This window comes from Sus scrofa, unplaced genomic scaffold, assembly GCF_000003025.6.
Source record: "Sus scrofa isolate TJ Tabasco breed Duroc unplaced genomic scaffold, Sscrofa11.1 Contig1206, whole genome shotgun sequence".
Classification (NCBI taxonomy): Eukaryota; Metazoa; Chordata; class Mammalia; order Artiodactyla; family Suidae; genus Sus; species Sus scrofa.
The window spans coordinates 1,321,349-1,342,162 of record NW_018084833.1 but is presented as its reverse complement, the minus strand read 5'-3'; the positions used below and the strand labels follow the sequence as shown (position 1 = coordinate 1,342,162).

At 67.9% G+C, this 20,814-nt stretch overlaps 1 protein-coding gene across 4 annotated transcripts; it reads right to left on the bottom strand.

Moving 5' to 3' along the window:
- Positions 1-594: 594 nt before the first annotated feature.
- On the bottom strand, positions 595-20,425 carry SNAPC4 (small nuclear RNA activating complex polypeptide 4). Of its 4 annotated transcripts, none has more exons than XM_021081141.1 (24): positions 20,320-20,425; positions 19,233-19,370; positions 18,394-18,440; positions 16,645-16,812; positions 16,443-16,568; positions 15,856-15,934; positions 15,469-15,550; positions 14,715-14,819; positions 14,567-14,639; positions 14,278-14,442; positions 11,225-11,372; positions 11,038-11,144; positions 10,819-10,913; positions 9,168-9,262; positions 7,651-7,730; positions 6,910-7,353; positions 6,338-6,421; positions 5,957-6,176; positions 5,576-5,646; positions 5,015-5,098; positions 4,592-4,619; positions 2,525-4,122; positions 1,513-1,628; positions 595-856 (listed from the first exon to the last, which is right to left on the bottom strand). In XM_021081141.1, the coding sequence occupies exons 2-23, from the start codon at positions 19,360-19,362 to the stop codon at positions 1,521-1,523; spliced, it is 4,137 nt and encodes a 1,378-aa protein (XP_020936800.1). In that variant the 5' UTR covers positions 19,363-19,370; positions 20,320-20,425; the 3' UTR covers positions 595-856; positions 1,513-1,520. The 4 variants fall into 4 exon arrangements, with proteins under 4 accessions (XP_020936800.1, XP_020936799.1, XP_020936801.1 ...); XM_021081140.1 differs by having other exon boundaries at positions 9,168-9,425; positions 10,847-10,913; XM_021081142.1 differs by having other exon boundaries at positions 9,168-9,425; positions 10,847-10,913; positions 19,233-19,428; positions 20,320-20,400.
- Positions 20,426-20,814: the final 389 nt, after the last annotated feature.

Sequence of the window (20,814 nt, the reverse complement as noted above, 5' to 3'; positions counted from 1 at the left end):
TCAGCCTGCGGCCTGTGTGACGCGTCACACCTGGGTGCAGGGGGCCCCGGTGACTGCCGTATGCGGGAGCAGGGGCAGGACGCGCTGGGCACCCTTGTCTCGTTTCGTGTGTAGGAAATTTCCAGAGTGAAAAGGACGCAGCTGGGAAGGAGGACGAGGCTCCCAGAAGTCAGTGCCTGGGAGGGTGTGACGCGCCCGAAGCTGAGCTCCTTGGGACACAGGGGACAGAGGGCACAGGGGCTTGGTCTCGTGCCAAAGAAACACCTGCAAGGGGGCACTGGCCAGGGCCGCCGGGCTGCCGCTGGTTCTGGGGACCCACCCAGGCCAGCCCGCGTGGTCTGGTCGGCAGAGGAAGCAGGCCCGCCCGCCCACCCGGCCCTGCGCTGGCGTGTGGACCCAAGGGCCCGCTGGCCAACTCCCAGCAGGCCTGCATACGCCCTGCGGCGGGCTTCTAATTAAAACAGGGCATTTCCAGGAAGGCCGCTGGTGGCCTGGGGTTCAGGATCAGGCCTCATCCCTGCTGTGGACTGGATTTGGTCCCCGGCCCAAAAGCTTCCGCGTGCCATGAGCACAGCCAAAAAAACCCCACAGGACTTCAAAAAAAATTATTTATTTGTTGGCTGCACCTGCGGCTGGGGCAGTTCCTAGGCCAAGGACTTGAATCTGTGCCATGGCGGTGACCCAGCTGCTGCCCCCCAGGGAGCCCCCCCATGTCTTTGCCCCTCCGCTGCTCTGATGTGCACGTCATGACGTGGTCGCTGCTGGTAGGGCCTTTCTTCCGCGGGTCAGGGGGTCAGCGGGGGCCCCGGGCCCACCTCCTCCTGGCCGCAGCAGTGGGTGTCGCCCTAGGGCAATCCTGGAACACAGATCACTTGATGGCACGGTGCCCTGACCCCTCGGACCCCCTCTGCCTGGTGGGCCTGGGCAGGTGGGGTGAGGCCCTACCACCCACCTGCAGTCCATGGACCGGGCCGCGCGGGGGACTGGCCCTGGAGCCTAGCGGGCTCTAGACAGGCTGACCCCAGACAAGCCTCCGCACCCACGTTCCCAGGCTCCCTGTCCCCTCCCTCCACCTGTTACTCCAGGCCCAGAGCCTCTCGCAGCGGAGCCCGTACTGCTCCAAGGACCCGGCTCCACCTCTGGGGATGCCCGCCCTGACTCAGGCCTCAGTTTCGGGGGGACCAACAGTGCTGGGGCCTGATGCCGACGTCGCGGGGGGGGGGAAAGTGCCGCAAGGACACGGCTGGGACAGTGACGCTGCCCTAGGGTGGCCGGGGTGGGTGTCTCTGAGGAGCGGACGGTCAAGCAGAGACTGAATGGAGGTATGGATGAGCCTGGCACACACGGAAGACAGGCCAGGCAGATGGGCGGCAGCGCAAAGGCCTTGGGGCACACCTGGGCTGGCGGGAGGGGAGCGCCCCCACGACCCTGCCCTGCCCCCAGAGCCCCGCATTCGCCCGGCCTGCCATGAACGACACCATCGCACCCGAGCCAAGGGCCCGTGCCACTCACCCCGCCCCTCACACCAGCCGCCTCCGCTTCCGGGCGTGCCAGGCGTGCCGGGTTCTGAGTATGTCAAGGTCGTCAGAATCCAGGCCGGGGGCTGCCGAGCCCTCACCAGGTGCTCCCTGAAACAAAACCCGAGCAGAAGGGGACGAGTGACCCTCCAGCCACCACGGGCAGGGGATGAGGGAGCAGCGGGGAGCAGCGAGAGGTCTTCGGACGCCGTGTCCCGAGGCCGGGACGGGCAGCTGCGCAGACTCTGGGAGGGGCTGGGGTCCCGACAGTGGGGGCCACTGCAGGCTGGGCTGGCGACAGGTCAGTCAGGGGCTGACGGGGAGGGAACGGAGAGCTGCTGCCTTCCAGCAGCCACTCGGGGGCTCCGGGCCCCCAGCTGGGCCTGCAGGGCAGGGACCCAACCAAGGGGGACGGTGGTGCCAGAGGCTGCACCCGCCGTGGGGACGGGGCCCTGGGACGGAAGGGAGATGGGCTGGGCCGGTCTGGCAGGAGAGTGGGGCCCACCCTGGCCACGTGTCAAGGGGAGGGACCGACTACTTCTGGGGTCCCCGGAGCAGGGGCCTCTCAAAGCCGGCACAAGAGTCCGCGGGGACCCGGCCCTCCCGCTGGGCCCCCTGGTAACAGGTGACAAGGAGACACCTCCTCGTGAGGAGGAGACGCTGGGGACGACAACGCTGGGCGGGACTCCCGAAGGACCTCCGCCTCCACGAAGCGCGGGCACCGCGGCCACCACGGGGGGTGAGCGCACCGGGGCCCCAGGACCGCTTCTCCCGCAGTCGAGGCCGCGTGGTGGGCCTGGCGTCCCCGCAGCGAGCTTCCTGCTGCCCAGATGCCACACAGCATCGGGCAGCCTGGAGGCCTCTTCCTCCTCGGAAACCAGCCGGCCGGCCCTCCCAGCCCCACTTCCCCTGCTCCCGCCTGGGGGTCTGGGGGCCAGACCCCCCCGCCCCAGTCGCCGTGCAGGAGGCGCGGGGAGAGGCGAGGGCTCCGCACCACGACCGCCTACCTGAGTGGGGGTGGGGGCTGCGGGCCCCGCCTGGCGTCCACTGGGCCAGCCCCCGAGCGGTCCGCCGTTGTCAGCAAGCTCCAGCTCGTCCAGGCTGTCGTCGTCGCTCTCGGAGTCCACCCCCGCGGCTGCTGACAGGGTGGTGGGGACGCCGTGGGGCGGCAGGGTGGCCAGGAGCGCGGGCAGGGCGAAGGCCGCCAGGAACCGTGCCTTCAGCAACAGGTAGGCCGGGCTGGACTGGAGCCGCTCCCGCACCTGCCCCAGGGGGGCCTGCTGGGCTCCGGCTGCCCCGCTGGGCACCAGGGAGGCAGCCCTGTGCTCCAAGGCCTTCTTGTGGAGCAGGAGGCCAGACAGCGCCCGCAGGCTGCACAGTGTGGGGGGCTGGTAGGGGAGCCTGCTCGCCAGCGGGGGCACGCACACCCCCCGCTGCCCTGTCAGCCACCCCCGCACGGCCGCCTCGCTCTCCTGGGACAGGAGGCGCAAGTCCGGGGCACCCTTCTCAGGCCCAGGCCAGGGTGGGGGTGGCCTCTCCAGGCCCTGATGCCTCGTGGGTGCCCCTCCTGGGCTGAGGCCACCTGGCAGAGGCAGCTGGCTGGACCCACAAGGCTCGGCCTCAGGGTGGTCGGCCAGGGGCTTGGCCGGGGACAACGTCCTGGGCACAGATGCCTCCCCAGCCACCTGGGCTTCTCCGGGGCAGGACGGTCCCCCAGGGCCGTGGGCCACGTCACCGTCCCCCTCTGCAGGGCTTTGGGCCGTGGGGGGTGTCTTGGCAGGGGGATCGGGCCCCACACTCACGTGGGCTGGGGGCTGCTTGGGGCCCCGGCCCGCCCGCGTCTCCGTCAGGGAAGGAGGAGGCGTGCCCGACAGCCCCTCGGGGTCAGGAGGCCCTGCTGGCCTGGGAAGGCCCACCACAGCTGGCACAGGGAGCAGCCCCTGGGCTGTGAGCACCCAGGTAACGGGCAGAGGGGTGCTGGCCACCACGTGGGATGCGCCCGTGTGTGCAGCCAGAGCCGGCGTTAGGCTGCGGGGCTGAACAGGCAGCTGAATGGGGCTGGGGGCTGCAGGGAGAAAAGGCGGTGCTTCGGGCAGGCCCTGCTTCCGAGACGTGGCTGGTGCCTGCGACTGTCCGAGGCTGCTCAGGTGGCAGCTCGCAGGGACCTGGCTGGGGCCCAGAGCTGGGGCCCTGGGGGCAGCAGGGGTCACGCCGGCTGCCATGGAGGCCGGAGCGAGGGCCAAGGCGTGCAGGGATGGCGGTCCCTCCTTGGCTGAGGCCCAGGGGCCTGGAGCACCTGGACTGGCTACTGCCGGGCCCCCAGGTCCAGAGAGCACGGCGCCGGAGACCGGGAGCTGTTGGGGGGGCAGCGGCTGGAGGATGGCGGGCGAGGAGAGCAGCCCCTGGGGCGGGAGGACCGCGGGGCCCTGGGCGGCCTTCCGGGCTCGGGCCTCCCGCAGACGCTTCTCGCGAAGCAGCTCAGACACGGTTTTGGGCTTGGGCCGGGGTCCACTTGGAGCTGGTGCGGACTGAGGCCCGCCGCCCCCGCTGTGGCTGGCACTCTTCTTTGCTGCTCCTCGGGCTGACCCGTTCTGGAAGAGGTGGCCTGTGGGGAGGAGAGGACAGGCCTGTGAGCTCCAGGCTGCCAGCTCTGCGTCCCTGGGGAAGGGCCCTCGGGGTGGGTAGCTGGTGGGAAGGGCAACCAGGCCAAGGGGTGTGTCAGGCCCGCTCGGCACCCCAGCCATGACCGGGTGGGCAGGGGGGAGCCCGCGGCAACCCTGCACTTCGGCTTACGTGCCCAGTGAGCGTGTCCCAAGTGAGGACTACTGCCCCCCCAGCTCCCCGCTCCCAGGACCCCAGACCCTCCACCAACTCTGTTGCTGTGGGGAGACCCCCTGAGCTGGTGCCGGGGAAGGCTGGCTCTCAGTGCCAGGAGCTGCCCCCCCGCCCGTCAGCCAGGCCTTGTCCCTGTCACGGGATCCAAGCAGACCCAGCGCAAGGGGCCAAATCGGAAGCCCGGGTCGGCCCCTCTCCCACTGAACACCGAAATAAAGGAAGAGGCAGACGGGCATCACCTGGGCTATTCCGGGCACTCGACGGCACCTGAGAGAGAAAAGAGTGGAGCTGGCACCTCGGGGACGCCCCATGCACAGCAGGCCGGTCACTCGCCTCTCACTTGCAGTGGGGACGAGGCCCCAAGCCCAGGGCCCACCCCCCTCCCAACACGACTCCACCCCAAAGCACCCCGGAGAGCTCGTCTCGGGGGGTCAGGGCTGAGGGGTCTGCAGGGAGAGGCAGGAGGGCCCACGGCCTCCGGACAGCAGCACGGTCCCGTCACCCGCTCCTGGAGACCAGGCTTAGGGACACAGCTCCTCCCGACGGAGCCCGCCTGCCCAAGGTCCCCACCCAAGGTGGCCCGTGGGGGAAGGTGCTGGCGGTGCCATCGGCCTCAGCACTGGGGGTGGCCAGGGGGACAGAGGAGCCCAGGAGGCACTCACCCTCCCCCCGCTTGGCAGGGCGGGCGGCTGGGCCCTCCTCTCCCGAACGACCTCCATGCAGCCGGCCGTGTCGATCCGGAACAGCTGAAGGACGGGTGGCACCGCTTGGCCCCGGTGACAGGCAGCTCTTCCCAGCCCGTCCTGAGATGCCCTCCCCCCAGTGAAGATGTAGTGGGGGCCCCGGCGGGTGCCGACCACAGCGGCTTTTATGGCGCGGCCCCCAAGCCCCGGGTCCCCTGGACTCTGGCCCTCGGGGTGCCTGAGCGGCGGTGTCTTCCCTGCCCCGACTCAGGTCCTCGGGAGGCCGTGCCCGGCGTCTCGTCCCCTCCGTTCCAGGGCCTGGGGGTGCCGGCGCCCCCGCCCCTCCCTCCCCCGGGCTCCAGCTGACGGTGGCAGCCTGCTGCCCCGGCCACGCTGACACCCACACAAAGTCCCAGGGCCCAGGAGGACCATTTTGAAGGATCCACAACTTCAAAGAGCTGGACTTGAAGGAACAACCCGCCAGAGACTTCACACCCGCGCCCAGAGGGCCAAGCACAAGGCGGCTGCGCCGGCGCCTACCTGAATGAGGAGGGTGAAGACGGGGGTGCTGGCCAGGCGGGCGCCCTGCAGCTGCTTCCCGATGCCATCGGCTGGGGGAGAGGGAGCAACAGCCAAGTGGCCCAGGGCCCCCTCCTCGCGAAGAAGCCCAAGTCGAGCTGCTGCCGCGCTCAGCCAGGGGCGTTCCCGAGCCCACCCCCGGAGAAGACGCTCCCCAAACCCGCACGCGGGCACCCAGGTAGGCGGAAAGCTGTCGAGCTGCTCCCCCTTGCGCTCCCAGGATGAGAGGGAGAGGCAAGATCCCAACCCCCAAGCGGACAGTGGGTTTCCAGCCCCCACACCCCAACAGGGCAGGAGTGGCCCCCTGAGCCTGTGGGTCCCTGGGCACGTGGGGGGCAGCACCTCGCCTGTGCAGCACGGCGGGCCTCCAGGGCGCACACGGCAGGGTGACGTCGCCCACCCACGGGCTCACGGCCATCAGAAGCTGGCGCTCAAGGAGCCTCCTCTGCAGGGCGTGTCTCCGGCGCCACCGCGGCTGCACGCGGGGCCTGGCCACGCTGCCGTCGCTGGGGCTGGGCCCCAGGGGTGAGCCGAGCAGGCGAGGCCGCCGCAGCTTCTCCTTCTGAGGACAGAAAGGCACCTGGGTGTCCGCCCGTCGTTCTCACGCCCGCCGGTGCCAGAAGGGACCCCCAGGCTCGGAGGAGGGGAGACGGCGGCGAGGCGGGCTGGGGGGTAGGGGCTTGGCGGCTGGGGCGTCGCAGGCGCCCACGGGCAGGCTCTTACCAGTGCCCGGCACAGGGCGGCCGTGTTGGTCCTAAGCACGCGCAGCACCGTCTCCAGGGGCACCGTGAGCGGACGCCTCGGCCCCTGACGGGAAGACAGCGTGAGGTGGCTGCGCTCGGGCTGCACGCACAGCCCCTGCCCCGACCCCAGGCTCGTGGCGCCGGCACGCTGGGCCGGTGGAAACGCCCTCTGGAGTGCGGTGGCCCCAGGCGGGGCCTCCCCCAGAGGAGGGTCACGGCTCCCTAAGCGCTGGCTGCAGAGGCGGCACCAGAACAGTCCCCACCCCAAGCCTGCGCTAAACTGGGCGGCAGGTCTCGGACCTGATATCACATCCCCCCCGAGCAGCGGGCCCACGCGGTCCCCTGGGCACACAGGACGGGCCAGTCTGTCTGATCCAAACGCCACCCAAATGTGGCCAGAGCTGAGTCTGAACCCAGGGCCCCCACACCCCCGAGACCGGCCAGGTCGGACCAGGTGGACGGCGGGGCCCTCCCGGGACTCAGGCAGGTCGGGGGGAACAGCTCCCACTCGCGGCCCCGGCCTCCTGTGCCCCACCCCCGCCCACGGCCTACCTCGTCCGCCAGCCCCTCGGAGCCCGAGGGGCGCGCATCCGCTGAGCGTGGGCACCCGCCGCCTCTCAGGCTGGCGCTTGGGGTCTCAGAGGGGGCCTGGGCCCGGCCCGCCTCCTCTCCTGGGGCCACGTCGGAGCCCTCGGGAGGCCTGGGGGAGGCGCTGCGGTGGCCGGGCCAGGCCCCCGGCCCCACTCCCCACGGCACCCTGGCGCTCTGCCTGGTGGGAACCCACAGGTCCATGTCCGGCACGGGGTGCTGCGCCGACGGCGGCGCCGGGCCATCCGCCCGGGCCTCTGGGGCTCCCTCCGGCTCCACGTCCTCACTGCTGCTGGAGCTGCTGCTGGAGCCCCCGCTGTCCCCGCTGTCCTCGCTGTCCTCGCTGCTGGAGCTCCAGCACACCCTGCGAAGGGGCCGCCGCCGCCGCCTGCCCCGGCTCTGCTGCTTCTGTGGAGGAAGGGCCGCTCGGAGGTCCTGGCTCCCAGGGTTCAGCCCGGGGACAGGCCGGCCCGCCCTCTGGCGGGGGGCCCGAGGGGCGGAGAGCGTGGTACCGGAAGCCCACCCTCCCGACGGCTCCGTGGCGAGCGCAGCGGCCGGCCAGGCCGTGTCTCTCTCTCTGCCCTCGGCTGCCGGGAAGGAGGGGCGCTGCCAGAAAGCAGGCTCCCTCGTCCTCGCCCCCAGCCACCCCGGGTGACGCTGACCCACAGGCGCCGGGCCTCTGGCCAGCTCCCGGCGAAGCCTCACCCTGGCCATGATCTTCCACTTGCTCAGGCACTGGGAGTCTGTCCGGTGTGGGAGCTCAGAGGCTATTTTCGCCCAGTGACCTGCAGGAGCAGAGAGCATGGAATCACTCCCTACAGAAGGTTCTGGTAACACGGTTTACGGGCCGCGAGGTGCGCCTGTGTCTCCTGGAGAGGACCTTGCTGCACTCCGTCAGAAGGGGGTTTCAGGCTTGAACCTGCGCCCCCGTGGAGAGCAGTCAGGCTCTTAACCCACTGAGCCACAAGAGGAACTCCACAGGCGAACCAGAGATTTAAGGAGCAACAGAAAAAGGAGGGAGCTGGGCTTCGGATGCGAGTCCGCCTCCTCCCCCGGCTGCCAGTCTCCTGAATGAAGCAATTTTTCCTCTCTGACCACAAAAGGAAAAGATTGGAGTTCCTGTCGCGGCACAGCGGAAACGCATCTGACCCGTGTCCACGAGGACGCAGGTTCCATCCCTGGCCTCGCTCCCTGGGTTAAGGATCCAGCGCCGCCGTGAGCTGGGGTGCAGGTCGCAGACGCGGCTCGGATCTGGGGTGGCTGCGGCGGTGGCTGGGGTGCAGGCTGGTGACCACAGCTCCAATGGGACCCCTAGCCTGGGAACCTCCATGTGCCGCGGGTGCGGCCCTAAAAAGACAAAGAAAAGATCAAGGAAGCTAAACGCTGGTTCTTTGAAAAGATAAACTCTCAGCCACACACATCAATAAAATCAGAGCCGGAAAGCAGTTACAACCGGTGCCACAGAAACAGAGGCCCACGTGACGTGGTCGCGCACAAGCCACGCGCCCAATCAGATGAGTCCCGGAGAGGTACGTCCGTCCTTCCGAGACGGAGTCAGACAAACAGAAAACACGAGCAGACTGACGACCCGAGGAAACCCCGCCTCAATCGTTTAGCCAACTCAGCAAACACAAGCCCAGGGCCGGACGGCTTCGGAGGCAGGCTCTCCAGAGCCTCTGCGGAAGCGCTAGCACGCCAGGGCTCCCCGCGGCGTCACCCACACAGGGACGCGACCCACGGCTCCGCTGAGGCGTGAGGAGGAGGGTCAAGAAGACAGAGGGTGCACACAGCGGGCGAGGCTCCGCCGCAGGACAGAAACGAAATCTTGCAACGACGTGGACGGACCTAGAGGGCGTCAGGCCACACGAGGCAAGACAGAAAGACGTGCTCAGCACAATCTCACTTACGAACCGAGTCTCAAAGGTGAAACAGAACAAAAAACACAGGCACAGAGAACAAACGGGCGGCAGCCGAGGGGTGGGGCCGCACAGGGCGACTCGGGGTGGGTGGGGTGGGGGTGCCGAGAGGCCCGAGCCCCCAGCCCCGCCAGGAAGGCAAGGCCGGGCCAGGACGAGGGCCAGACACGCACCGCGGCCGGCAGCACCACCCTCGGAGGCACGGACGGCTCCGAGACTCACCGCGGGGGCTCCTGACACGAGCACGCGTCCCGTCACTCCCTCGTGCCCGTGGACCTCAAGAGACTCGGGGAAACGGGGACTCACCCACGCCGTGTTTTCCTATCAGCTCAAGGAGCCTTTCCTCTTCTTGGGCACTCCATCGTCCCTTCTTCAAGCTCAGCCGCAACCTCCGGAGATACCTGCGGCAAACGGAACGAGGGGTCCTGGAGAAGCCACGCGGCTGCCGGCCCCCGCGACGGTTTCCAAGCCGCGACACCCAGAGCGCAGGCGGCCACAGAGGAGCACAGGGAAGCGACGTCCGCTGACGGCTTGCTGGAAACGCTCGTGCTTCAAAGGTCACCCCTGAGAAGAGGGGGGTCTACGCGTCACGCATCTGCCGAGAGACTCGTATCTGGAGCACGTCGAGAACGTCCCATTTGAAGACAGCGGAGGACAAGCACCGCTACTTCTTCAGAGAAGACGCGCAAATGGCCCCACAGCACCGGGAAGGACGGTCGGCATCGCCAGCCGTCAGGGAAACGCACCCCAAAACCACAGGGAGAGCCCGTTCACGCCCACTAGGACGTGGGCGACGTGGGCGCCAGGACGGTCAGAGACGGCAAGGACGTGGGGACGGGCCCCCCTCGCGGCTGGCGGGACGGACAACCTTCCGAAAACAGCTGCGCCTCCCCAAGTTAGAGAAGCGGCGCCCCGAGGCCCGCGACTGCCCTTGCAGGCGCGGCTGAAACGAGCGAGCACCCGCGTGGTCTCGCTCTCGCGGGTCCCTGTGACGCGACAGGTGCCAGGACGTCGTGCGTTTCCGAGGCGGAGCTGCTCCGCTGCCCACGCGCACCCTCCCGTCCGCTCTGGGGCAGACACGTGGGTTGGGCCGCCGTGAACTCTGCCGCGGGCAGGTGGGCGTACAAAGGGCCGAGGCCCTGCTGTCAGTTCTCTCGGGGACGGGGTGCGACGGCAGGGGACCCAGCCATCCTCTGCTCAGCGTCCCGCAGAGGCCCCGAGGCTGTCCCGGCGGCCGCACCATGTTCCGATCCCGCCGACAGCCAGTGCAAGGGCGGCAGCCGGGCCGCGTCCTCTCCAGCACCTGTCCCTCCCCAGCTGTAAAAGCGCCAACGTCCCAAGGCACGGGAAGCGGTCGCCGGCTGCGCTGCCGCCTCGAACGTCGACAATGACGGACTCGGGGCCACGTGCGTGTCTCCCCCGGGGACGTGTCCCGTCAAGCCCTCACCTGTCTTGAGCGGGGCTCTTATTAGGGAGCAGCGTTTCTTTGTGGGGTGACCACGGCATTATCTAAAACTACTGGGATGACGGCCGCGCGGCCCCAGGAACACACTAAACCCACGGAACCGTATGCTTTAAGTCAGCGAGTCAGATGTGAGCTACATGATAAAGCTGTTACCAAAAAAATAAATGAGCCAAGAAGGAGGACGCCGAGGCGGCCTGCAGAGACCCTGCCCCGGGGCCTGGGAGAGGAACTTGGGGAGCAGGGCTCAGGGCAACCCTGAGCAGGGCAGCTGCCAGGACCTCACGTGGCGCCTGGACAAAACCTGGTTTGAGAAAGCGGCCATCCTGCTTCCGGAGCAGGCCAAGCCCGCCACCCCAGGCCCCGAGGGCCGCGCCGCCCTCCTCAGCCCGCAGGCCACCGGGGCCAGCCCCCAGCCCCAGCCCCCAGCCCCGCCCGCGGCCCACACGGAAGCAGCCCCAGCAAGGCCTCCCTGGCCGGCGCTGTGCGACTCACCGATCTCGGCACTGGGCATCGCTCCTACCTGGCACCTCCTCCCGGATTTTAAACCAGTCCTGCTCCCCATATTTGGCAACTGCCTGGAGCAACTTCTGCAGGGAGAGACGAGGAGACAGACAATGCCTCTGCGGGCAGGGTCACGACCTCTGTACCCCCGCGTTGGCCCAAGACAGGGCACAGGGCCCAGCAGCCCGGCCGGGGTCCCGGCAAACGCACCGCGTCCTCCTCTGGTGCCCAGAGCCCCTTCTTCAGGGCGGGGTCCAAGCTTTTGGTCCAGCGGTAGATGAGCTGCGTGGAGTCCCTCCCCTCCATGTAGTAGGCGACTGCAGACAGAGCCCGCGGCGAGTCAGGCGACCCCAGGCGACCGGCTCGCGGGCCGCCCGGGAGGACCCCCAGGACTCACTGCGCCGGTAGGGGATGTGGCTGCCGACACCCATGGCCTGCACCAGCTGGGTGAGCATGCGGTCCTCCTCCTGCGTCCACTCCCTGCGCTTCAGGGCTGCATTGTGCTGCTGGTACTTCTGCAGGCACTGGAAGGCACTGCGGCGGGTCTGCGGGCACGGGGGGGGAGGCGGGGGTCACGGCCCAGGGCCTGGGACCGGGGACAGTGGGGGGCACCCCTGACGGCAAACGGGGCCACTGACAGGGATCGCCAAGCCCCGGCTGACGCAAGAGGTCTGTCTGCACAGTCCCGACGGTGCACTGGCGTGACACCCGCGCCTCCTGCGAACTCAGACTTCATCGGAGTCCTCGGTGCGGCCGGCCCCGAGGCATCAGCTCCAACTCGGGGCCGCGTCCGCTCCTCGAAGCCCACATGGGGCGGCTGAGAGGTGCAGGCCGGGCGGCACTGACAGCCCCTGGTGCGCTGACAGCCTCCGGCTCCCAGCCCCGCCTGTCCCTCCACCCGCCTCCCGGGGAAGGGGTTCCCAGAGCCCGCAAACGGCATCTGAAGCCCTTCTCTCCTAAAGCGAGCTCTGCTTCCAGCGCAGCGGCTGCCTGGCCTTGGGCAGTCCGCTCCGCCACGAGGCCCGGGCCTGGCGATGTGCTTCCGACGTGAACGCGCGTGCGTGGAAGAAACGCCTCACGTGCTGGCCCGCGTTTTCATGGACCACCTCGGCTCCACGAGAGACACGGCCGAGGGAAGCAGAAGAGGGCACAGGCCGGAGAAGGTACTTGTGAAAAGACGCCCGAGGGGAGGTGTGACCAACACACAGACGCCTAGAGCGCAGCAATCAGGAAGCCCGCAACCCGATCCAAACAGGACCGGGGGCCACAACAGACCCGCGGCAAAGACGACGTGGGGACGGCACACAGCGCGGGAGCTTCCAGGGCCTCTGTCTCAGGGGACACGAACAGGACGACCCCGCCCGAGGCTGGGCCCCCGGGGGCAGCAGGAACTCCCGCTCCGAGGCGGGAAGGTGGCCAAGCGCAGCCGCTCCGAGGGCCACTGCGGGTACGGAGCGGGACGTGCTGCCACTGCGACCCAGCGACCGCGCGGCCTGCGCCTGACCCAGAGGTGGTGAACACTGCGTGGACCCCGCCGCCCGCCAGACGTGCTCTGCCGCTGTCCTCACGGGGACACACCTTGGACGCCCCCGAGCTGCCCTTCAGCAGGTGCTGAACAAGGAAATTCCGGCCCATCCAGACACCGGAACACGACTCGGTGTGAACAAGAAACGAACCACCCCGCCCTGCAGACGAGGAGGAAACTCAACTGCAGGAGCCGTCGCCCTGGGAAGCCTCCACCCTCGAGGCCCTCGGAACGAGGCGAGACAGTGGGGACAGCGCAACGACGAGCAGCTGCCGGGGTGGGGGTGGGGGTGGGGGTGAGGTGGCGGGACCCCGGGGCACAGCGGGGAGGGTTTAGGACAGTGAGAACCTGCTCTGCTCGAGGTGCAAAGGGGGGCACACGTCATCTGCTTCTGCGGAAACCCACCCCAGTGCAGCACCCCCACGACCCTGACGGAAACCGGTGACTGTGACGCGGTAAGGACGGGCGCCGCTCCGGGGAGGCGAGGCCCGCGGGGCACAGGGCCCGCGAGAGACGCTGCCCCTTCCTCTCAACTTTGCTATGGAGCCAAGCGGCTCCAAAAAAGGTCTTAAGAAAGGAAAACGCTAAGAAAACGAACGACAGAAAAGGAACTTGTGCAGCCCTGTTTACCGAGCGAAGGAGAGCCCGTGTCCCTAGTCGCACAGCAGCTGCCACCCGGGTTTCACCCGACTCGCGGCCACATGCTCCTTCAGAGTCCAGCGGCTCCAGAGAGCGCAACTCAGGAATGGGACCCCAGGAGTTCCCGTGTGGCGCAGTGGTTAGCGAATCCAACGAGGAACCATGGGGCTGCGGGTTCAATCCCTGGCCTCCCTCAGTGGGCTGGGGATCCGGCGTTGCCGTGAGCTGTGGTGTGGGTCGCAGACGCGGCTCAGATCCTGCGTTGCTGTGGTTGTGGTGGAGACCAGCGGTTGCAGCTCTGATTAGACCCCTAGCCTGGGAACCTCGACCTGCTGAAAGTGTGGCCCAAAAAGACGGAAAAAGACAAAAAACAAAAAAAGAATTCTACCTAAGAGGTGCGTACGGAACCCTAGACTCCCAGAGCAGGGGATACCTTGGTTTTCACTTATTTATCCATTTCGCTTTTTCGGGCTGCACCCGCAGCATGTGGAGCTCCCGGGCTAGGGGTCAAATCAGAGCCACAGCTCCTGAGCTGCACCACAGCCACAGCCACGCCAGATCCTTAACCCCCGAGCAAGGCCAGGGATTGAAGCCACAACCTCATGGATGTTAGTCGGGTTCGTTACCCCCGAGCCATGACGGGAACTCCTGTACGCTTTGTTTTTCAACAGCTTTGGTAAGTTCAGTTTGGTTTGCTGCAATCACATGCTTGGCCACTAAAAACTGAGAAATTAAAAGACGGGAAATTTTGCAGATCACGTTTTCAGGTCGTGACATCTGACCTAAAGAACAGTGAAAAGGATTCCAACAAGCCCAACCGTTTAAAATGAGAAAACAAACTCCTACACGAGCCAAGATCTGAAGAGGCAGAAAACTGAACCCACAGCCGCCCCCGCCCAGTAAGAGGGCGCCGGCTCAGACCCAGCTGCCCTCAGAAGAGTGGGCCCCGCACGCTCCGTCCTTCAAGACAGAGGCCTCGGTCCCCACCTCGGCAGACGGGAACCGCAGCGAAGCCCGGAAGAAACCAGGGAAGGGTCTCGAACACCCAAAGCAGCTCCTCCCGAGCTCTGCCGGCGACAGGAGAGAAGGGAGGGGAAGGGACGCGCACGGGGCTCCCGGCGGCGTGGGGAGCGTGCCTGCGGGACGGAGCTCTGGGGCTGCAGGGCCCGGGGCCCGGGGCCCCTGGAGACTCCGCCTCCCCCAGGGCCACACCCTCGCCGGGGTGAGCGCAGACCCACGCCTGCCGCCCCCGGCTGCGGAACCGGCCCGGCCCCTCCAGTGCTCACCCCCAGCTCCTCGGCGATCTCCTGCCACCGCAGGTGGCCGTGCTTGGCCGCGATGGCCTTCAGCCGGTCCACCTCCTGCGCGCTCCACTCCTGCTTGTTGATGCTCGGGTGCTCGTGGTTCTGCCAGAACTTGCGGGTCTCCTCCGCGCTGCGGCCGCCTTCAAACTGCTCGGCAGAGACGGCAGGTGGGGCCGCGGCCCTCGCGGGGCCCCCGGGGCGGGGCAGGGAGCTCCGGCCTCTCTGCCCGAAGCTGAGCCCGACCCCCAGGACAGAGCCGCCCCCGACTCACGTTCACGTTGGCAATCTTCTCCCAGTCGTGGCTGTCCAGCCTGTGGCCGAGCAAGGCCTCCTCTGGCAGCTGGCTGGGAAAGGACGAGGCGGCGGGTCAGGCCGGGTGCTGGCTCTCCCAGGCGCCGCCCTCCGCGGGGCCCCCTCACCTGATGTCCTGCACCTCCTTCTCGGCCTCGCGGACCTGCTTCTCCAGGGCCTGCCTCTCCGCGTCACTCGTCGCCCTGCTCTGCTTCTGCTGCAGGTACTCCAGCCTGAAAGGCAGAGACGCACTGAGGCCACCGAAGGGGACGCCGTGCCCGGTGGGCGCCGCAGCCTCTCCACGGATCTGGCACGCACCCCACTCCGGGCCACTGCCCCCTGCGGACACATCACCCACCCTCCGCAGGGCCTGGCCTCCTCGCCCAGAGCGGGCGGCAGGACGCCCGCGTGGGAGGCTGGCGTGGACGTGGGTGGGCAGCGGTGGTCCGTGTCCCCACGGCTCCGCTCAGGCCTGCGCCCCCACTGCCAGGCGTGCCACAGATACCCTGACTCCCATGCCCAGCGATGAGGCCAGACGCCGCTGCTTACGGCTGCAGCTTCCAGAACGGGCCCAGAAGAAAGCCCAGGTGCCCCCCGGCTGAGAGGCGACGCGACCCTCACGACCAAGCCTGGCCCACACGTGAAACCCCCGGCCTGAGCCTGGGGGCCGGGCCTCGCTCACGGCAGAGGGGAAACGGAGGCCCAGACCAGAGGGCCCACACGGGCTGCACGACGGCAAGCCCGGCCGGCTCCTCCACGCCCGACCCGGGGCCCTGGCCGCCCTCCGGATGGAGCTCAGGGAGCAGCGGGCGCAGGGCGGACGGAGGCCCTGCTCGGCGGGCAGCCACGTCCCCCGCGCCCCCCGCACCTGGACGTACGTACTTCAGTAACTTGGGCTGAAGCAGACGCTGCAGGCGGTCGCTCACCACGGCCTTCCGGAGCAGGGCCTTCTCCCAGCTCTTCCCTGAGGAGACAGAGGGCGTCGGCACGGGGCCCACCGGGATGCCTGTGCCGCGGCGGAACCCTCTTGGTGACCCCCGCACACCGTCCAGGACACCGTGCCCTCCGTCCCCCTGGGCCTGGCACCAGCTACGTGCACGCACGGGGCATCCCGGACGCTCAGCAATGAGGCAAGAGAGACGGCAGTGAGGCAGTGAGCTGCGGGGTGGCGGCCCCACCCTGGCCTGAGGGGACGGGCCCGGCAGTCAAAGCCCGGAGCAGCCCATGGGGCCCCTGGGCTGGGAGCGGGAGGCAGGGCCAGGCTCTTACACTTGGTCACCAGAAGCTCCTCAAAGGCCTTGACGCCCTGGGCGGCCTTCTCCCGCGTGTCCTCGTTGGCAGGAGGCCCCTGTCAGACAATGTCACATGATGCCACGACGGGGACGGAACCCAAGCCTGCTCCCGGACAGGACGCAGGACCCCGTCCCTGCAGCTTCCTCCAGCAGCCCAGCCATGTGCCAGGCCGGGCCCTGGGCGCTGGCCCCAGAGCCCTGCCCCAGGCCTGGCTCTGGCACAATCCGGCGGGCACAGGGCGTGCTCAGCGGTTGCACGAGGGCAGGACTGCCACTAACACTGCCCGGGCTCGACCGTCTCCCCAGCCGCCCTGCCCACGTGCCCCCTCGAGGAGACGCCTCGTTCCCTCCAAGGAGCGAGGGCAGCCGCCCGTTCCCGGGGATGGGCCTGGCCTTGGGCCCAGGGCCCAGGGCCCAGGGCAGCGTCTTAACTTAGCGAAGCTGGGGAACATTATCCCGAAGAAGCCACAGGAATTCACGACACCCGCAGAAGGGCGTGGGGACAAAAGCCCCGCCCACAGGGCCTGAGCCGCGCGTCGCTGGGTCAGCGGCCCGGCCACTCACCGCCCCGGTGACCTTGTCCTTGAAGTAGGGCTTCATGAAGTGCCCCACGTACAGGCGCGCGGGCGGGCTCCGGCCGTCCTTCACCCTGCGGCCTCCGGACCCCGCCAGGGCCCACGAGACCTCCTCCTGCGGGACACAAGGACCACCCGTGGGCCAGGCAGCAGCGACTCCCCGCAGAGACAGGGGCCGAGGCCGGTCCTACCTGCTGCTCGCGGTTCTGGGCCAGCAGCAGGCTGACCTCGGCCAGCTTCTCGCGGACCACCTCCTGGTAGACCATGTTCAGCTGCAGGCAGGTCTCGGGGTCCTCGGGCAGGGCCCGCTCCTTCGCGTCGTCCTCGTCGTTGCTGGCGTCTCCCCACCGCTCGTCCTCCTGGTCGCGAGGGCAAGGCACAGGTAAGGAGGCGGGACGCACGCCCCCACTCGCTCGCGGCCCCGTGGAGCCATGCTCGGGCTGCGAGACCCGTGACACAGGGCCACCCAGAGGGCACGGGCATTCCCTAGTTCAAAACCATTCGGCTTGGGAGTTCCCTCGCGGCTTAGCAGGCTAAGGATCTGGCATTGCTGTAGCTGTGGCACGAACCACAAACGCGGCACGAGTTCCATCCCTGGGAATTCCTGTCATGGCTCAGTGGTCACGAACCCCACCGGTATCCGTGAGGATGCAAGTTCGATCCCTGCCTCAATCAGTGGGCTAAGGATCCCCCATCGCGGTGACCTGTGGTGTAGGTTGTAAACGCGGCCTGGACCCGGCATTGCTGTGGCTGTGATGCAGGCGGGCAGCTGCAGCTCCGATTCGACCCCTGGCCTGGGAACGTCCATGTGCCACAGGCGTGGCCCTAAAAAGACTAAAAAAAAAAGTCCACCTTAACTGTTGAGCACAGAGAAGGACACCCAGCCTCCTGGGATGAACCAGGGTGGAAAGAAACATGAAGAAAAGAGCGCGCGTGTGTGTGACCACGTCGCTGTGTGGTGTGGCAGAAGTCATCAGAAAACAGTAAATCAACCCCATGAGGAGAAAAAAAACATCTGCTCAGTTTGTTTATTTTTGTCTTTTTACGGCTGCACCCGCGGCACATGGAGATTCCCAGGCTAGAGGGCGAATCGGAGCTGCAGCTGCCGGCCTGCACCAGAGCCACGGCAACGCCAGGTTCTTAACCTACTGAGCGAGGCCAGGGATCAAGCCTGCGTCCTCACGGAGACCAAGCAGGTTCACTAACTCTGAGCCACCAAGAAAACTTCTCGATTTGTATTCTATTTCTAGGAGTTCATTTCAGGGGTGTGAGGAAATACGCAGTTTTCACTTTCTATGGTAGAAGCTTCCGTAGAACCTGGACTTCACAGCAGGCCGGTAGGACTTTCTTCACTGGCAGAAGCAGTTAAGCTGGGACACGTAGGCCACTGCAGCACCAGCAAGAAGAGAAACACAGACGAGCCAAGAGTCCGCCATGGCCACGAGTCCGGAAAAACACAGAGCTATGCCGAACCTGTACCATGGAGCACTCAGCTATTAGAAGCAGCAAGCAGGGAGCTCCCTGGCAGCTCAGCACATTAAGGACTGGCATCGTCACTGGGGATGGTTTAACCCCTGCTCTGGGAACTTCCGCCATGCTGTGGCCACAGCCGCAGCAACACAGGATCCGAGCCGGGTCTGCGACCTACGCCACAGCTCACGGCAACGCCAGATCCCCAGTCCACTGAGCGAGGCCAGGCATCAAACTCGTGTCCTCGTGGATACTAGCCGGGTTCATTAACCTCTGAGCCACTAAGGAAACCCTGGGACAGGCTTAATTTTGATGTTATTTTGAGATGTTTTTACTGACAGAAGTGAGTTACTTCTGCAACACAGAAAAACTAAGCTGAGTTCACGCATCCCCTCTCTCCCCCCACTTCCCGGGCCCACTGGAAGGGTGATGCGTCTGCCTCAGGGGGCGGCAGCTCAGGCCAAAGTTACCGAGAGCAGGGGGCCAGTAGCATCCGCGTCGTCGTCTGGCAGTGACTCTGTAGAGACGCAAACATCACTGGTTGGTGACTGGTCACAGGACGCTGCAGGCGCCGAGGGGACCGACCTGCCCGCCGGTGCGGCACACGGCCCAGTTCCTGGGCCGCCGCAGATGAGAGAGGGCGGAGGCAGGTGGGGATGAGACCAGTGCTGCGCGGACCTTCCTGCCCTGCCTGCTGCGCCCGGTGGCTGCGCACTGCTCACCGGCTGTGTGCAGTGGGCACTGGACCCAGGGCCGGGTCAGCCAGAAAGAGGAGATGCCAGCCTAACACAAAGTGCCCCAGGAATGCAGGGAACAGGGACCACAGGGGCAACGAGGGGAGGCTTTGCAGGAGACAGCTCCGTCCTGGGAGCGGGAGCTCGCCAGAGGCACAGCTCTGATAACACAGGCCCCAGTAACAGGTGAAAAAGGCCCCAGTGTGGCTGTGGACGGTGAGAGGCGGTGCCAGAAGGCGGCGAGCACGCTGGGGGGCTCCGGATGGCCCCACCGCAGGCAGGCCTCCAGTCGGAGCTGCGGGGAGGGGCACTCGGGGCCTGGGGGAGCGTGTGGGGTGGGGAGAACGAGAGCCTGGGCAGCCGCGGCCCGGGGAGAGGCCCCTGGGTCTGAGCCCGGTGACTGCTGGAGCACGGGGACGGCTGATGGCCGAGCTCTGGAAGCCCCGCCCGCAGGACAGCCCGAGGCAGCGGACCAGCACCAGGCAGGTCCCCCCTCACGAAGGAAGGATGGAAACAAACAGTCCAGGGGAGGAAAGGCAGCAGGGCTGCTCTGACCAGGGACGGTGGCCGCTGACCTGCCTCAGAATCCGAATCCAGACTCGACTCTGAGACGTCGTCATTGATGCCTGAAGAGCCTGGATCCAAAATCCTCTCCAGCTCCTTGATCTCCTTGGAAATCTTCTCTCTCTCCGCGTCGACATCCATCCTCCCGCCTGCCCCCACAGGCACGAGGTTAGGATCCCCGGGAGAACGGAGTCGCACCGTTCCGGCCTGACCAAAGCATACCGAGGGGCCTCAGAGGCCGGCCCGGGGGCTGCTGACCTGACGCCCCGCCCGCCTGCTCTGCGCTGTCCACTGCTGCACAGCTGCAACCAGCACAGGGAGAACGATGGGCGCGAACGTGGTCCAACCGCCCCAGAGCCAGGCCAGGAGCGCGCTGCTCACCCCCGGACGGCGGGAGGGCACACCGGCTGCTGGAGGAGGATGAGGAGCCCAGGCGCAGCCTGCTCGGCCTTGCACAGCTGGACACGGACCGCGGCGGGCAAGCTTCCCTGAGACCGACTGACCGGGTTCCAGGAGCCTTCCGAGGGCGGGGCCTGCCGCGACCCCAGCCCAGGCACTAACCCAACCCCGCTAAAGGCCAAGGGCCGCTTCTCTTAGGAACCAGGGTCTGGGGCGTCGAAAAGGGTCACAAGGGAGAAAGGGTCGTAAAGCAGCAGCAGCAGGACAAACACCAAAGCCCCCAAGCACGGACCCAGGAGCCAAAAACACGCCTGAAAAACACCCTCCCGCCCGGGCCGGGCCCCTCCGCGCCGCAGACCCACCGGGCCCCGAGCCTGCGCAGCTCGCGCCGCGGCAGGAGGCCGAGACGCGCAGTGTTCACGAACCCCACGGGCCCAATCCGGCCGGCGCAGAAGCGGCAGCAGCTCCCGGCAGCCGCGGGCGGCGGGAAGGGGCTTCGAGGACCGCCGCGCTGCCGGGCGCCGGGGAGACCCGGGCGCGGACCAGCCCCTGGGCCGCCCCGCCGCCGCCGCCCCTCGCCCGCCGCGTCTGGCCCCTCGCAGCCCCGCACCCGCCGGGGCCCTCGCAGCCTCCCGCCCGCCGCCCTCGCCCGTCACGACCCCTGGTGCCGCACGTCCCCTCACCCGCGCCGCCCCTCACCTGCAGGCAGAGCCGGAGCCGGTCTTCGGCGCCGTTCGCTTCCGGCAGCAGCAGCACGACTGCGGCTCGGCGACCGGAAGTCCCGCCTCCGCGGCCCCGGCAGAGGCGCGGGGCACGCCGGGACGGGGCGCTCGGGAGGGCCGGTGCTGCCCCCGCGCGGCCGCTCTCGGAACTGCCCGCGTCCGTAGACCGCCGGGCCGTGGCCGGGAGACCCGCGGCGGGGCCAGAGCGTCTTCTGGGGACCTCGCGCAGCCACCGCGCCTCCCTGTGCTGTTTCTCCGTTCGATGTCCTCAGACTTTTGGCGGAGGGACCGAGGAGAAAACCTCCCAAGCGCTCGTACCGCCTGGGCACCGAGGGCCGGCCCCGGAGACCACCCGCCTCGGGCCCCGGCGCTCCGCGGGGAGGGGCCCTGATTCCCAGGTGAGGGCGTCGTCCGGGTCCTGGAATTGGAATAAGGGCTTGGAGAAGTGGGGGTGCCCCTCCGCGTGGGGCGG

What these genes read in the sequence shown, in the direction of transcription:
- SNAPC4 (XM_021081140.1), bottom strand. Translation starts at nt 19,362, where the DNA reads ATGGATGTCGACGCGGAGAGAGAGAAGATTTCCAAGGAGATCAAGGAG. An exon ending in CCGAGGGGCTGGCGGACGAG is followed by an intron (nt 6,422 to 6,909) that starts GTAGGCCGTGGG and finishes TCTTCCCGTCAG; the next exon opens with GGGCCGAGGCGTCCGCTCAC. An exon ending in CCCTGCCAAGCGGGGGGAGG is followed by an intron (nt 4,620 to 5,014) that starts GTGAGTGCCTCC and finishes TTTCTCTCTCAG; the next exon opens with GTGCCGTCGAGTGCCCGGAA.